The sequence below is a fragment of the Pongo abelii genome, chromosome 14, assembly GCF_028885655.2.
Source record: "Pongo abelii isolate AG06213 chromosome 14, NHGRI_mPonAbe1-v2.0_pri, whole genome shotgun sequence".
Taxonomy (NCBI): domain Eukaryota; kingdom Metazoa; phylum Chordata; class Mammalia; order Primates; family Hominidae; genus Pongo; species Pongo abelii.
Genome location: NC_071999.2, coordinates 103,546,418 through 103,561,423, shown reverse-complemented (window position 1 = coordinate 103,561,423; position 15,006 = coordinate 103,546,418). Strand labels below are relative to the sequence as shown.

The window sequence follows — 15,006 nt, the reverse complement described above, 5'->3', positions numbered from 1 at the left end:
CATGCTATTGAGGAAGAATGTTAAACAAGGGGAAAAGCATTGACTTCAAGGTCAGACAGATGTGAGGCCAAAGGCAGGCTCTGCTACCTACTGGAGCTGTGATCCAACATGTGATGTCTTCACATGTAAAACAGGGAAATAGAGTCCTGGTGGGTTTAACGTAATGGCATGTGGAAAGCAGATGGCCGGTGCATGGGTAAGCATGGGCTCCCTTTTCTCTTTGCCCTACCTCATCTCCACCTCTTCAATTTCCAGCTGGTCATGGTGTCAGGAATAACCTCACCTGTCCCTTCTCTGTCTCATTCCTACACACTCCTCAGACCTATGACACTTCAGGGATGAGGCCGTGCCATGGCGCTTACTTTTCAGGCAGCAACGTTTACCTGCTGGATTTTGTGTTTTATGACATTCTCTGCTTGTTTCAGATCTCTTTGACTAGGCAGTGAGCTCCTAAGTATTGTTAGCATTTCCCCAACCTGGTGGCCTCTAGAGTGGTCAGCAGACCCAGTCCAGTCTGACCTTGGGAGTCACTGCCTCCAGCAATGTCACCCCAAAGGAATGCCAGAAGGGGCTGAGAGACCAGAGCAAATGCCAGTGTGTCTTTGACGTGTGGCAGCATCTTATGTGTTTGGTAAGTGGAGCCTCAGTCTCGGGTTTGTCCGTCCTCCACATCCACCTGCACAGAAAAGCTGTCGACTTCCCCAAATGCTCAGGCAGACGTGTGAGAAAATAGGCATCGGGGGCAGAGCTTGGGTAGATAAGTGCCCATGAGTAGGAATTCCATTCCGTTCACAGCAACTCTTATAAAGAAGAAAACCCTGCCCATCGTTCATCCCTTGAAAATGGACCTGAATTCCTTCACTGCAGCTAGTCTCTCTTTCCTTACAAATCTAGAGCTGGAAATAAACACCCATATAGGATGAACTATATATTCATTTTGCTCCAATGAGAAAACCTAAAATTGGAGAAATGGAGCATGATTTTACTACCATCAACAAAAGCCAAAATACGACTGGGAATATGACTTTTCAACCTATAAAAGACCCCCTCCAGTCCCATCAAACTGCAAAGGAGATCGGGCACAGGGGCTCATGTCTATAATCCCAGCACTTTGGGAGGCCGAGGTGGGTGGATCATGAGGTCAGGAGTTCGAGACCAGCCTGGCCAACATGGTAAACCCCATCTCTACTAAAAATAGAAAAATTAGCTGGGTGTGGTGGTGGGCGACTATAATCCCAGCTACTCAGGAGGCTGAGGCAGGAGAATCGTTTGAACCTGGGAGGCGCAGGTTGCAGTGAGCCAAGATTGCACCACTGCGGCCGGGCGCGGTGGCTCACGCCTGTAATCCCAGCACTTTGGGAGGCTGAGGCGGGCGGATCACGAGGTCAGGAGATCAAGACCATCCTGGCTAACATGGTGAAACCCCGTCTCTACTAAAAATACAAAAAATTAGCTGGGCATGGTGGTGGGCGCCTGTAGTCCCAGCTACTCGGGAGGCTGAGGCAGGAGAACGGCATGAACCCGGGAGGCAGAGCTTGCAGTGAGCCGAGATCACGCCACTGCACTCCAGCCTGGGTGACAGAGCGAGACTCTGTCTCAAAAAAATTAAAAAAAAAAAAAAGATTGCACCATTGCACTCCAGCGTAGGTGACAGGGCGAGGCTCCATCTCAAAAAAAAAAAAAAAAAAAAAAAATGCAAAGGAGGATGGGATTTGAGGTGTTATGCAAAGGACCGTCCACAGGCAGGAATGTGCCGCATAAGGACTCTTGACATTTTCTCTTCAGCTGCACAGAATTGGAGCTGATATGATGTCTTTATGTGCTATATACAAAAGAATTCTACCCAACTTTCTCACCAAGAGGTGTAAATTATTCATGAAAAATGAAAATGTACTAGATTACAACACTTACATAACTGAGCCTTTTCTTAGAGAATCTGCAGATGCATTTATTAATTAAACTTCAGGGTAGGCCTGCAAAGCAGCTGCTGCTGAGGCAGGAAGATAAAAGGTCTATTGTCTACTTATTTTCTAATTTCTTGAAGAGAAAAATTAATGTGCATCTATATTGTTCTCATAGATCCAAGACCACCTAAGATAGACAGAGTATCCCCCAACCTCCTCCCACCCTTAATTTATTTATTTTTTTTTAGCATACTAAGTAAGTCTGGATTCTGCTATCCTTAGCCATGCACACAGTGGAATTCAGCCTCAGACTGCCAAGGAGCTTTAACGAATAGTGTTAACTGAATGCAAATGCCGCAATTTTTATAGTTTTATTTTTTTTACACAGAGAAATTGTGCAGGTTTCAATCTCAATCCTTCTCTCTCTCTACTCTCTCTGTCTCCTGCCTTCTCTACAAAATGTTTGATATGGCAATTCTGCCTCATCTGAAGTAACCATATCCATTCTCCAACCTGAATCCCCCCTCTACAGTTAGAATATAAGCAAAAAGTTAGAGGTGGCTAAATGACTTAGGCAGCATAAGGCAGAGAGAGATGTCTCGGCCCCGATTACTGTTTACAAGGGCTGGATTCTGACAGTTGCTGTCTCTGCTTTTTTGGAGAACAACATACGTGGGGCCCAGCTGCTTTCTGTAATCTGTTCCCAGGCACAAGCAAACTGCAAGAAAGGAGTGTGTCACAGTTTGATCAGCCATCCATAAAGGCCGGCCACTTTACCATGTATTTCAGGAGAGAGAGAGGACAGGAACCTACTCCTCCCACACTGGGGCCTTGCTGAACCAAGATTTTTCTTGTGAAACAAAATGCAGGCCCCAAAATGGGTCAAGTGGTGAATAGCGGGGAATGTTTAATGCCTCCTACATTTGTCTGCATATAGTCCAGACAGATGGCACTGAATAATAGATGTTTTATAAAACTCTGAGATGAGAGATGAAATAAAACACGATCTTACCTTTCTGGACTTCTTGGTTAGTATAGGTTAATTTATATATCCAAGAACCCATATACAAATAACTTTAAAGTTATGTTCATGTTTATAGGTGAGAAACAAGCTTTTCTCTTTCCTCTTCAATACTTTATAGCTGGCCAGATAAAACATAATATATGTCTGGTTACATGTTATCTTTCTGATAAGGTATCATTGAAATTGATGATCATATATAATAAAACTATGTCAGGTAAGTCTAGAAAATGAGATTTTCTAATTTATCAAATATAAATAGAGGGCTATATGTATATGACATATTATCAACTAATTTCCAATAAATTCTTCCTAAGGCAAGCTCTCTGTTTAATGTACTTAATCTTTGGAGAAGAGGTCAGAAGATGTGGTAAGACCTTTATGACATGTTATCAACTAATTTCCAATAAATTCTTCCTAAGGCCAACTCTCTGTTGAATGTACTTAATCTTTGGAGGAGAGTTCAGAAGATGTGGTAAGACCTTGAGGTCATAATATTAAACATGAATCATCATTTTTGGAGATGTGATTAAGTGTTGGTTAACATATAGCCCAGAATATAATCTGATTTCGTTAGTTTCTAAGGCACTTCTTGTGAGATGCTCCGTAAAAAGATTCCCAATATTAATATGTAAGAATCTCTTTCCCTAGCAGGGACTCACGGGCCAGAATGAATTAGATGGATAATCTGTTCACTGTCCACAGAGCTCTGATTTGGAGACATGGACAATATGCATTCACTCTACACCTGAGGGGCCTCTTTCCTTCAAGTAGAAGCCTGTGGTTGGAGGTAGGGTGAGCTTTTGTGGCTCTGAGTCTCATTTAGGTAGGAAATGGGAAGGCCCATGTGAAAGGTGAGCACATTGCAGGTGTCCAAATAGCGAGGCCACCCAACTGCTGTGCTGGCAGGGACTGAGTTTCACATCAGCCTCAATCTCTGTTTCTACCATGTGACATTTATTTAGACACGTTTTGCCATAGTACGAAATCATTTTTATGTTTCTCTTTTGCTAAAAGTAACACTCCCTTTGTAATGGGCAAAGGCAAGACAAAGTAGGCCACTTGCCAGCTGCCATTGTCCCAGTTTAGGCTCTTGTTAAAACCTCTTAATGGCCTCTACAGACTCTCCCGCCTCGAATCCATCTGCTCACTCTTCCTAGAGTACTGTTTCCATCACTATCCTGCTAGAAAATCCTTCAGTGGCCAAGTCAGGGCCGAACACTTTAACTTGGCATCAAGGTCCCACACAAACAGAACCAAACCTACGCTGCAGCCGCTCCCACAAACGGATGCTCTGATCAATCTGAATGGGAGTTATTCTCCAGCTGAACTTGATACTTCCCCAGCTTTCTTTGTAGACTTGCATTTGTCTTTCTTTCTATTTAATGATAGTGCCTTAAGGAATGTGCAAAGTCCTTGTAGAATTCAGAGGACAGGGAAAGTACTTCTTGCTGGGGGAGGAGGAGAGAGATGTTCAGGGAAAGATTCAGAGTATAAATTGTATTTTAATTGTGCCTTTAAGAATGTTATTAAGTAAATTAAATGATCTGTACATAAATGAAGAAACTTAAAATATATTTATTTGAAAATTATTTTCTCTCTCTTTGAAATAGAATGTAACTTTGAAGTAAAAAATACTAAACAAATTACAACTTAGAGTATTGTAATAATTCAAGTTCAGGAATTTTACTCTGCACTCTCATTTTATTAAAATTTATTTTCATATGAAAAAGCAGGTAATCCATTACTAAGCTTTACCTCTTTTAATGTACACTCTAAGATTAAATTTGTTTCAATATAGGCATCTTTGACAGATTTACATATTCTGGTCCTTGGTCAGTGGACTCAAATTGACTAATTTACATGCTACCTATCATTTTCCCACCAACCAATTTTTTTTTGTTAACAAGCTATTTGTGAGATGATTAGTAGAGGTTAGGAACAAAGTCTGTGACAAAAGAAACCCATGAACCTGTTTCCCTAAGACAAAGGACTAACTTTTTCTTAGGTTATCTTACTTCTATAAAAATTATTGATAATTTTCACTGGTTATTTTATCACACTGAAATAATAAGGTCCATTATATGGTTTCTTTCTTTCTTTCTTTTTTTTTTGATGGAGTTTCCCTCTTGTTGGCCAGGCTGGAGTACAATTGCGCGATCTCAGCTCACCGCAACCTCTGCCTCCCGGGTTCAAGCGATTCTCCTGCCTCACCCTCCCGAGTAGCTGGAATTACAGGCATGCACCACCATGCCTGGCTAATTTTGTATTTTTAGTAGAGACGGGGTTTCTCCACATTGGTCAGGCTGGTCTCGAACTCCCAACCTCAGGTGATCTGCCCACCTCGGCCTTCCAAAGTGCTGGGATTACAGACACGAGCCACTGCGCCTGGCCCATTATATGGTTTCTAAAGATGACCTGGCTACTTTACATAACTAGCTCAAAGCTCTGTTCAAATCCAGCTCATCTCTACAGTGTAAGAAAGATTCATCTTGGCTTAAGCTGCTAAGGCAGTATACCATCATGGTTAAAGCAAGTCTTTTGGAGCCAAGTTTCAACTCCAGCAAGACCATTTAGAAGCTGTCTGACTTGGGCTGAGGTAGCTAACTTTTGTTTCAGTTTTATCATCTATCAAATGGGGATGATGATCATTGTACCCATCTCATAAAATTATTGTTAAGAATTGAGTGTCTACATCTATACATAACTATCCTGTCTGTCTTACACAGTATATAGTAGAATATATGATATGATATGTAATATATTACATGAGAGAGACCATTTAGAATCATACCTGGCACATAATAAGAGGTTTATAATAATAATATTATTACTGTTAGATATAATTTGTCTATTAAGGCCCAAATACCTTAATTGAAACAGAAAATAGTGCTTAGTAAATTTGTTTATTATATTTTTGTTTCCTTATCTGCTCCCAAAGCTAAATAATCAAAAAACATTTTATATTTCCCAAACATATTTGGATTCTGTCTTTACTTAATCTCAAACCACCAGTCTAAATTCAGTGAAAACTTTCATTGGTGGCACCTTGATTCAGCCTGAGGATAGAGTGGCTTGTTCAGCTTGGCTCTCCATGGGGTAATGTGTAAATAGCACTGGACCTAAGAAGCTGTCATGGGATGTTTTAATCTATCCTCTTTCTTCAGTCAATGACTTGTATCTAATTACAAATGCCTATGAGATTTTAAATATTTGAACTGACAGTCTGAATTGATCAAATTAACAAAAAATCTGTCAAAATCCAACTATATTTTGTGTTAAAGACAGAAAAGAAGGCAGGGTGCTTATCGGTCATCGAACTCTGGAATCATTAGTTGTTTCACTTTCATTCTGTTTGTGTTTATCTTTGTAATCTCATGCTTTGGGCCTAAAATAATAGTCACTGAACCTTTGGTTCACTGAATCTCAGAGCTGAGAGGGACTCCAGGGGCATCTAGTTCTACTCCTCCTTTCACAAATGAGGAAACTGAGATTCATTATGTTTAAATGACTTACATAATCCACGTGGGTATGATTCTATTTGAGTTTAAAGAGTGAAATCTTAACGAGATGATAACTTGTTATTTCAGTCATTAACAAGCTCTGGGTTTCCTATGATTGGATGCTAAAATAATTGCCAAGGTCTTTTGTTGATGCTTTGCTCTTTGAAACTTATTGAAAATACATAAAGAATATCATATCTGGAAATTTGTGTTCACTATTATTTATTTTTCCATGGTTTTCATGTGCAAGTGGACCTGCATCAAGAGCTGCTAAAGGATTTCTCTTCTTCATCATTTAAGTGCAATCCAGCAGCAACTATTACATCTGATAAACTGCAAAACACTGAATATAGGATTCTTGAAGCTGCTGTCAGGTACTCCTTTAATTACATTTCTTTGGATTAAATTGAAATCAAAGTTCAGCTATGCTTGCATTTAAAGAAGTTGAAACCTCAACTTATTTCCTTTTCCACTCACACCCTGCCTGAAAGTGATATATTTTAGCTTCTGGATATTTCATGCTTCCAACCTCTGCCTCCCTACACACACACATACACAGACACACACACACACACACACACAAACTTGAATATACGCATAGAATCTCTCAAAGTTTTTTTCTACTAAATGGAGCCAAAGAATCACTAGGCTTGAACAATATATATGACACATGGTCAAATATTTATTATGCTAAAATAATTTATCCTACAACTCCAAAGTATTTCTTTATCTTGGCTTCTTTTCCTTTCTTAAAAAAGATCTCTAAGTGCCCAAAAGGCTACACTTACCATACAGAATTTCACTGTAACAAATACTACTATATTATACTTCAAACTTCTATTTTATTTTATTTTATTTTAAGACAGGGTGTCACTCTGTCACCCAGGCTAGAGTGCAGTGGCATGATCATGGCTCACTGCAGCCTCGACCTCCCCAGGCTCAGGCGATCCTCCCATCTCAGCCTCCCAAGTAGCTGGGACTACAGGTGTATGGCACCCCGTGCCTGGCTAATTTTTTTTGTATTTTTGTAGAGACCAGATTTTACCATGTTGCTCAGGCTGGTCTCCAACTCCTGGGCCCAAGTGACGCTCCTCCCTCGGCTTCCCAAAATGCTGGGATTACAAGCATGAGGCACTGCACTCAGTCCAAACTTGTTTTCTTATAAAAGGACTTTGTAACAAAAATTGAGTCAAAAATCACATAAACATAGTTCAAGGAGGCAGGACTTCAGACTTGAAAGAAACCGGTATCCAGCTTCCCTATTAAGAATGAGTGATTGAGAAGAGCTTTGGACCTAATAATGGAAAGATGCAAACAGTCTCTCTCCCTTCTCCCATCCCACATTAAATAATAATCATCATCATCATCTTCCCAGCTAAGGAATTCATCCTTGCCTGTTCTTTGTTCTGTTTGTTTGGAAGCTGGGTTGGCTTTCCTCAGAGGACCGGTTGGCATTTTAGAGGTGGGAGTGAATTGCTGAAGAATTGTCCACAGTTGATTGACACCTGCCTCTGCACTGCTGTTCGGCCTCTCCTCCCTCCCCCACTCTCTGCTGTCTCCTGCTCTGTCACAATGCTGAGGCCACAGTCAGCACTGTCACAGGGTTTAACTTTTATTCCTGCATTCCTGTCCACTCACGCCTCTCTTTGTAGGGATGAAACCTGCAGAGCTGGAATCGTGGATTCACTTGAATGTGGAAAGCAGCATGACTCGGCCCTCCCAGCCTGCAGAATGCAGGTTGGGACTGCCGTGATCCCCCAACACAATTTCCCCTAGTTTCTTTTATCCCTTGTCATCTTTTATTAGCAGAGCTGATTTTATTTTTAAAAACCCATGAAACAAAACTAAAAACCAAACCAAAATTGTTCTTCTGTGAAGGGAGGGCATGCGCAATAAAGTATTTTTCCAGGCGAGGTGAGAGTTTCTGCTCACTCACCCTCACGCTGTCTCCTTGTGGCTAGGAGCACATGTTTGCAAGGTGGGAGGCTAGGGTCAGGGATACAGTCAGCTTGTGACCACAGAGTAGGAAATAGCAGCTGGCTGTCACTACGAAATAGTACATCCATGGTCTCACTGGCACATGCATTAAACCAACAGAGTTAAATGCTCCTCATCAGTTATATCCAGCCTTTGTGAGTTCAGCGGCACCCATGACTCTTCATTCCAGATGGTTTGGCTCTTAGGTCAGCACTGGAGCAGATTGTGAAGTGGGAACCAAGTGAGTTTGGCAGAACCTAAGACTGAGGTCAAATGATCATAAGAATTATTCAGACCTCAAATATGACACTTAGGCCAAAGAGAAGACTTTCTAAGAGGAGAATTTTTAGAAGACTTTCTAAGAGGAGAATTTTTTCCTCCACACAGATGATAGGGTCTGAATGAACCGAATTAAAATACAGCCAGTTTTGAAGCACCCATGGGTGCGCGTCTACAATTTTTATGTGGCCATTCACAAACCACTGGATAGGTAATGCTGTACTAAAAGGAATTTAAGCCTGTCAGGTTAATTACACAATATTAGGTACGAAAACAAACAGTGCAACACAAAACATAGCTACATCATTATTTGCAGTAAATGTTAACTCTAAATAAGTGCAACCTGTCTGTAAATGCTTGCTATAAACTAATTAAAAAAATAAAATTTGATGGATAAACATGAAAAAAAAATTCTCACCGAGAATTTTTTTTTTAAATATCAGCACTCATTTAGAGTTTGGGATTTGTGAAAGAAAGCTTTAAAAGGAGCAAACCTGATTGGCTGTGGCTGTTGCTGCGAAGGGGACACTTGTTGCAGGAGTTGTTGCTGCAGAGACAGTGGCGGACGTAGCGCTGTGCATCATGGGTACTTTCAGGAGGGGAACCATGGGAGCAATGAACAGGAGGGTGTAGCATTATGGTAATAGAAGTGGTATTTTGGCATGGTGAATATCAGAGCAGCAAGCCATCATGGGTTAAACCAGCAGATGGCATGCAATCACAATGCAAAGCAAGGAAGCATGGGAGAGAAATAAAAAAGGGAAAATAGCTTATTACAAGTACAATTAAAGGAAGTTTTAAAACATAATCAGTGATTCCCAGAAAGGCCAAAGCAGATTACTTTGGTTGATGTATTTATAAACATTTTATTTCTAACAATAGATCCATTCCCAATTCTGAGTATACAGTGTATGCAATAATGGTTGTTTCTAAAATTGTGAAAGGTGATGTCCAATGAAGTAAGAATATGTGATCATCACTTTTAATCATAAACTCTGAGACCTCCAAGTCTCCATATGGAGACCTAATTTGGGATAGGATGTTCTTTGGAATTATGGTTAAATTGAATTTTTTTTTCAATTTGGGACTGCTTATATGAAATGCAGCTGCTGTGGGTTGTGGTTTATTTGAATCAATAAATGATGGAGCAAACATCATAGCCTTGATGCAAATTCTAACACAGTTACTCTGAAACAGCCAGGCAAAATTTGCAATGTTTCTTTTTCTTGACTCTAAATAGATCTAATGCATATGTCCTAAAGACAGACGTTTGTACCAAGGCATTCATGTGTGTGAGGACAACTATCTGCTATTAAAATTGAACGGCTAAGGGAATGCTGAGGTGCAGAAAAATCATCCCAAATAAATCAACACTTAAAATTAGAAAAGATAATTAAGTTAGGAAGCTCAGACATGTGGTTTCAAAATACATCCATTTATAATTTGTAAAAAATGAATACTTCTGGGAAACTCTGATCGCTCTAACACACAGCAAAGAGGAGATAAAGGCACACCACTATGAAACTTTCAAACATTGATGAAATTAGCCTGCCTCGCTGATAGAGTAAGCTCTGTTCCTTACGCTATACCATATAAACTATAAAGAGAAACAAAACACAAATCATTAAAAAGCAGACTCGTACTTGTGGCTTTATGTTTTTGTAGTGATTGTTCTAGCACAAGAGGTCACATTAAAACCGTCATTTTCTTAAATATACAAGTACATTTTTAAAAACCTATATGTTAACTCTAAAGCCAAATAAGCCTTCAAATCTACTATTTCCTATAGCATTTCTACCATCTCTGAAATAAATTTCAAGCAAGTGAAGGTATTGTACATCATATAAAAGACAAATAAAAAAGGTTGAAACCTACCAATACTGGTAGCGGGTGTCATGCACAAAACTGACCCTGATGTCATGCAATGGTGGGTGGAAAAAGTGAATAAAGGGAAAGAAACAGGTTAGCGGTTTAGAGTTAACATTCAAAGTGAGATTGAAGCACAACCAGAAATAAGTAGGGTTAGTTAACACAGTCTTTTAGGGCCATTCACATTGTCAGTACAGACACAAATATATCTGACTTATTTTAAGCCAATATTATTCCAAGCTCACTCCTTAGACCACTGTTCACACTTTCTATTCATATGCATCGACATGATTCTAATAAGAATGACATGTGATAATGCCGTGGTGTCCTTCCTCTAAGACCTCAAAGTATTTTACAGACATTATCAAGTTAATCCTCCAAGGTAGGAAGTGGGTATTTTACAGATGAAAAATCTGAGGCATAGTAACTCCTCCAAGGTCATGCACGGTGTGGGTCAAGGGGAAGGCTAGAAATAGAATTCTCTTCCTAAATCCAGGTCAGCTTTTATATTCACTAGAATACACTGAACTTACTGCATTAAAAGTTTACTTGTTTGACTGTAAATGTTTTGTGTCAACCACAGTATGAAAATAAGAACAGTATTTAAGATTTAAGATATTCTCCAAATCAGAAGCTTGCAGGGCAGGATGGGTGAATTTTAGATTGCTGCTTGAAAGCCCAATAACCTAGGAAGATTGAGGTTCTTACAGGGAATGACCTGTGTGAGTATGTGCTCTTCTCTCTGTTGTAAGATTCATTATGATAAAGCAATAGAGCCTGGCAATAAAGCTTAAACACTGTAGAGGCAATATAGTGCAGAGTTGGGGCTGAGTTAGGACCAGGGCTAAAGAATTTGGTCATGACTACTACAAGGTGATCCCTGAGGAGATTTCTGGCAAAACTCCTAGTAAATCTCAAGTTGGCCTCTGAGTGGGGAGGTAGGAGGTGGGAGGGGCAATTTCAACCCTTTCTGAGAAATAGCTGTCTTACTTGTAGTGGTCATAATAACATACATGCATCATGACTCTGACCATGAATATTATATTCAGGCATGTTGTGGAGAACTGAAAGAAAGCTGCATTGAAAGCTTTGAGGAATTATCTGCTACTGGTTCAGTTCCATGAAAAACAAGGTAATACATGGATTTAGATCACTGAAGACTGGGTGTCATGTAGGTGCCTGAGAAGTAGTTTCTTGTAAATGTAGGAGTGCCCTCTTAGAGTTTCAGAACTGACTTCTGAGATATTAGTTGGAGAATTTGAGATGTGTAGGTCTTTATTCTCTCTGTGGAGCTGTTCACGCTGGAGGGCGACTTTTTGCCTAAACTACATTTCGATCAAGCTAACACGACCTAGTCAGGAGGGGGCTATTTAACTGGGCTACTGCCAGATTCTTCAACAAATGTGTGCCAATACATCCAACTTAAACCTTTCTCCAGCCCTATTCTCTCATCTTCAGAATCAAACTTCTGGAAATCTACCTACACATAAATGTTTACTTCCCTATCCCTACTGAGTCTTCATTCCTCTTCAATTTGGCTTTCATTTGACCTCTGCACTTAAATTGTGAATGCCAATCACCAGAAAAATCCCATATTGCTGCAGCCAGCAGGAACTCTCCCATCTTCACCTCACTGTTCCTGATTCTCAGCAGCATTCAGCACTCCACCCTTTCCTCCATCGGAAGCCACTTTCTTCCCTTAGATTTTTGATCACACACGCACACACACACACGTTTTTCTTTCTGGCAACTCCCTTTGTCTACTTTGCTGAACAATCTTCCTTTCCTCACCCTCTCTATGCTGGAGTTCTTCGGGACTCAGTCATGGGTCCTCTTCATCTACGCTACATTTCCTGTGGTGTATCATTCACTTCATGGGTTTGGATTCCAGGAGCTTCCATGTTTGTGTGTCTCACGCAGATCTCTTCTCAGAGTTCCAGGTCCTTTCCTCTAACTGCCCCCCTCACCTCTCTACTTGGATGTCTCATAAGTGTCTCAAATGTAACAGGGCCAAACTTTGATCTTTCTCACAGAAACTTTCTACACCTCGGTCTACGGCCATACTACCCTGAACGTGCCTGATCTTGTCTGATCTCGGAAGCTAAGCAGGGTTGGGCCTGGTTAGTACTTGGATGGGAGAAACTTTCTACACCTCAGGAGATGCCTGATGGGCATCACCATCTAACTAGAGCTCTAGACTGAACTGAAAGTTATGCCTCACACCCCTTCCCCTTGTGAACTTCCTGGGTCCAGCTCACCAATCAGCCAAAGCAACCCTGCTTCTAGCAGGCAGCTTGCATTCATCTGTTCATCCATCACTACTGCCACATCTGAAGTCCTGGTCACCATTATCTCTAGGCTGGCTATGTGATAACATCCTAAGTGGTCTTCCTGCTTCCATTCTCATCCCTCCTTAGTTCATTCTCCAGCTTCTGGCAGAGTAGATCTTTCCAAATGCAGGCCTGGCCACTCCTCTGCTGGAAACCATTCAGTGGTTTCTCATTGCTTTTAGGATAAAGGTCCCCTGTGGTCTAGTCTCTGACTACCTCCCCAGGCCATCCTACACCTCTCTTCCCTGGCACCATGTTCCAGACAGATTAATTTTTCTTTTCTTTGAACTGAACACATGACACATTTGCCCTATTTTTGAGCTTCCCACAAGCTGTCCCCTTGGCCTAGAATAATCTTCACCCCACTCTTTTCATCTTCCAGATCTCAGGGTATATGTCACTTCTTTAGAAAATGCTCAATTGTTATTTTACCTACCTCCCCATGCCATCAAGTCAGTTTCTATTTTTAATCTCACTGAACTCGACTTTTTCATTCATAGTACAGGTTGAGCATTCCAGGTCTGAAAATCCAAATCCAAAATCCTCTAAAATCCAAAACTTTTTGAGTGCTGACATGCCCCTCAAAGAAAATGCTTCTTGGAGCATTTCAGATTTCAGATTTTCAAATTTGGGATGCTCAACTGTTAATGTAATCCAAATATTCCAAAATCTGAAATATTTCTGGTCCCAAGCATTTTGGATCAAGGGGCACTCAACCTGTACTCATAAAAAAATGGCCAGGCACGGTGGCTCACGCCTGTAATCCCAGCACTTTGGGAGGCTGAGGTGGGTGGATCACAAGGTCAAGGAGATCAAGACCAGTCTGGCCAAGATGGTAAAATCCTGTCTCTAAGAAAAATACAAACAAAATTAGCCAGGTGCGATGGCAGACGCTTGTAACCCTAGCTACTCGGGAGGCTGAGTCAGGAGAACCTCTTGAACCTGGGAGGCGGAGGTTGCAGTGAGCCAAGATCATGCCACTGCACTCCAGCCTGGGTGACAGAGCGAGACTCTGTCTCAAAAAAAAAAAAAAAAAAAAAATTACACCTATAAAAATCCGCTCTTATTTTTCTTTCATTCCAGTGTGGAAGGGGGTGTCTTGGAGAGCTTTGCTGTGCCATGCATGTGAATATCATTGGGATTGCAAATAATCCACAGCTCCTGCAGCCACACTGGGCTAGGATCAGTCATGTCACTTTGGCGTCAGTCCTGGATGTGGCTGAAATCCTTAACCAAATTAATTCCATGAGCCTCTCTCTCTAAGTGGCCTAATAGTGATGTGATATTGGAAATGCATAGCTTATGCATGTGTGGCTCCCTTAATGCCAGATTCTGGTCCTGATCTTCTTAGTAAGCCTCATCTCTGCCTTTGTACAACACTCCCATCCTCTACTCTCTGTATACATCCTGTATGTACTTCATTATAGCTACAATGGACAATTTTCTATTCTTCAAGTACACTCTTCCCATGTCCCAGCTGGGATGCTTTTCCCCCACTGATAAAATCTTGCTTCTCTTCAAACTCCTAGGCAAATTTCTCCTACTTCGGAAAGTCTTGTTTCTCCATATCCTTCGTAACCACCACCTGGTGCACATGCTGAAGGCAGAATTCATTGTCTCCTCTCCTTCACTCTCGAATAGCTTTGCCCAGACCCTCAGGTACTCCTTCATCCTCTGTATAATATTTGGTTTTCACCTCTTTATGAACTCTTTTGTATTCTCATTACTGGCTGTGGAACCCAGAACATACTACGGGTTCAAGGTATGTTTGCTGAATTGAATGGAATAAATTTTGTTGTGCTTATGCAGATACAGATGCCACTAAACACTGATCAATCTTTCACCAAGTCATGTGATAATCTGATGTAACATTTACACGTTTCTCATAATTAGGCTGTATCTGGGCACTGTCCCCTGTTCTACTTATTCTGTACTTCCAATATAATGAAATAAATCAAGGAAGGATTCTGTGGGTTGCCTTTGTCTGATCAGCTGAAGCATTTCACTAAGGCACCAATTCTATGAACAAAGACTTCTCAAATGTTTTCTGCTTCAGTTGCACAAATATTTCAGCTGTCGTATCTGTGAGCCAGAATTATCTGGGTAGTTCCACTAATTATGTA

The 15,006-nt window shown here is 40.9% G+C and overlaps 1 protein-coding gene across 11 annotated transcripts in view; it reads right to left on the bottom strand.

Moving 5' to 3' along the window:
• Positions 1-15,006, bottom strand: part of MBNL2 (muscleblind like splicing regulator 2) — a 180,519-nt gene that overhangs the window by 24,626 nt on the left and 140,887 nt on the right. For 2 of the 11 annotated variants that reach the window (XM_054528694.1, XM_054528695.1), the window contains 2 exons: positions 10,560-10,595; positions 9,179-9,273 (listed from right to left, as the gene is read on the bottom strand). The exons of 5 other annotated variants lie outside the window; for them this stretch is intronic. In XM_054528694.1, the coding sequence (XP_054384669.1) occupies positions 9,179-9,273; positions 10,560-10,595 (131 nt within the window). 11 annotated transcript variants of the gene reach the window in all.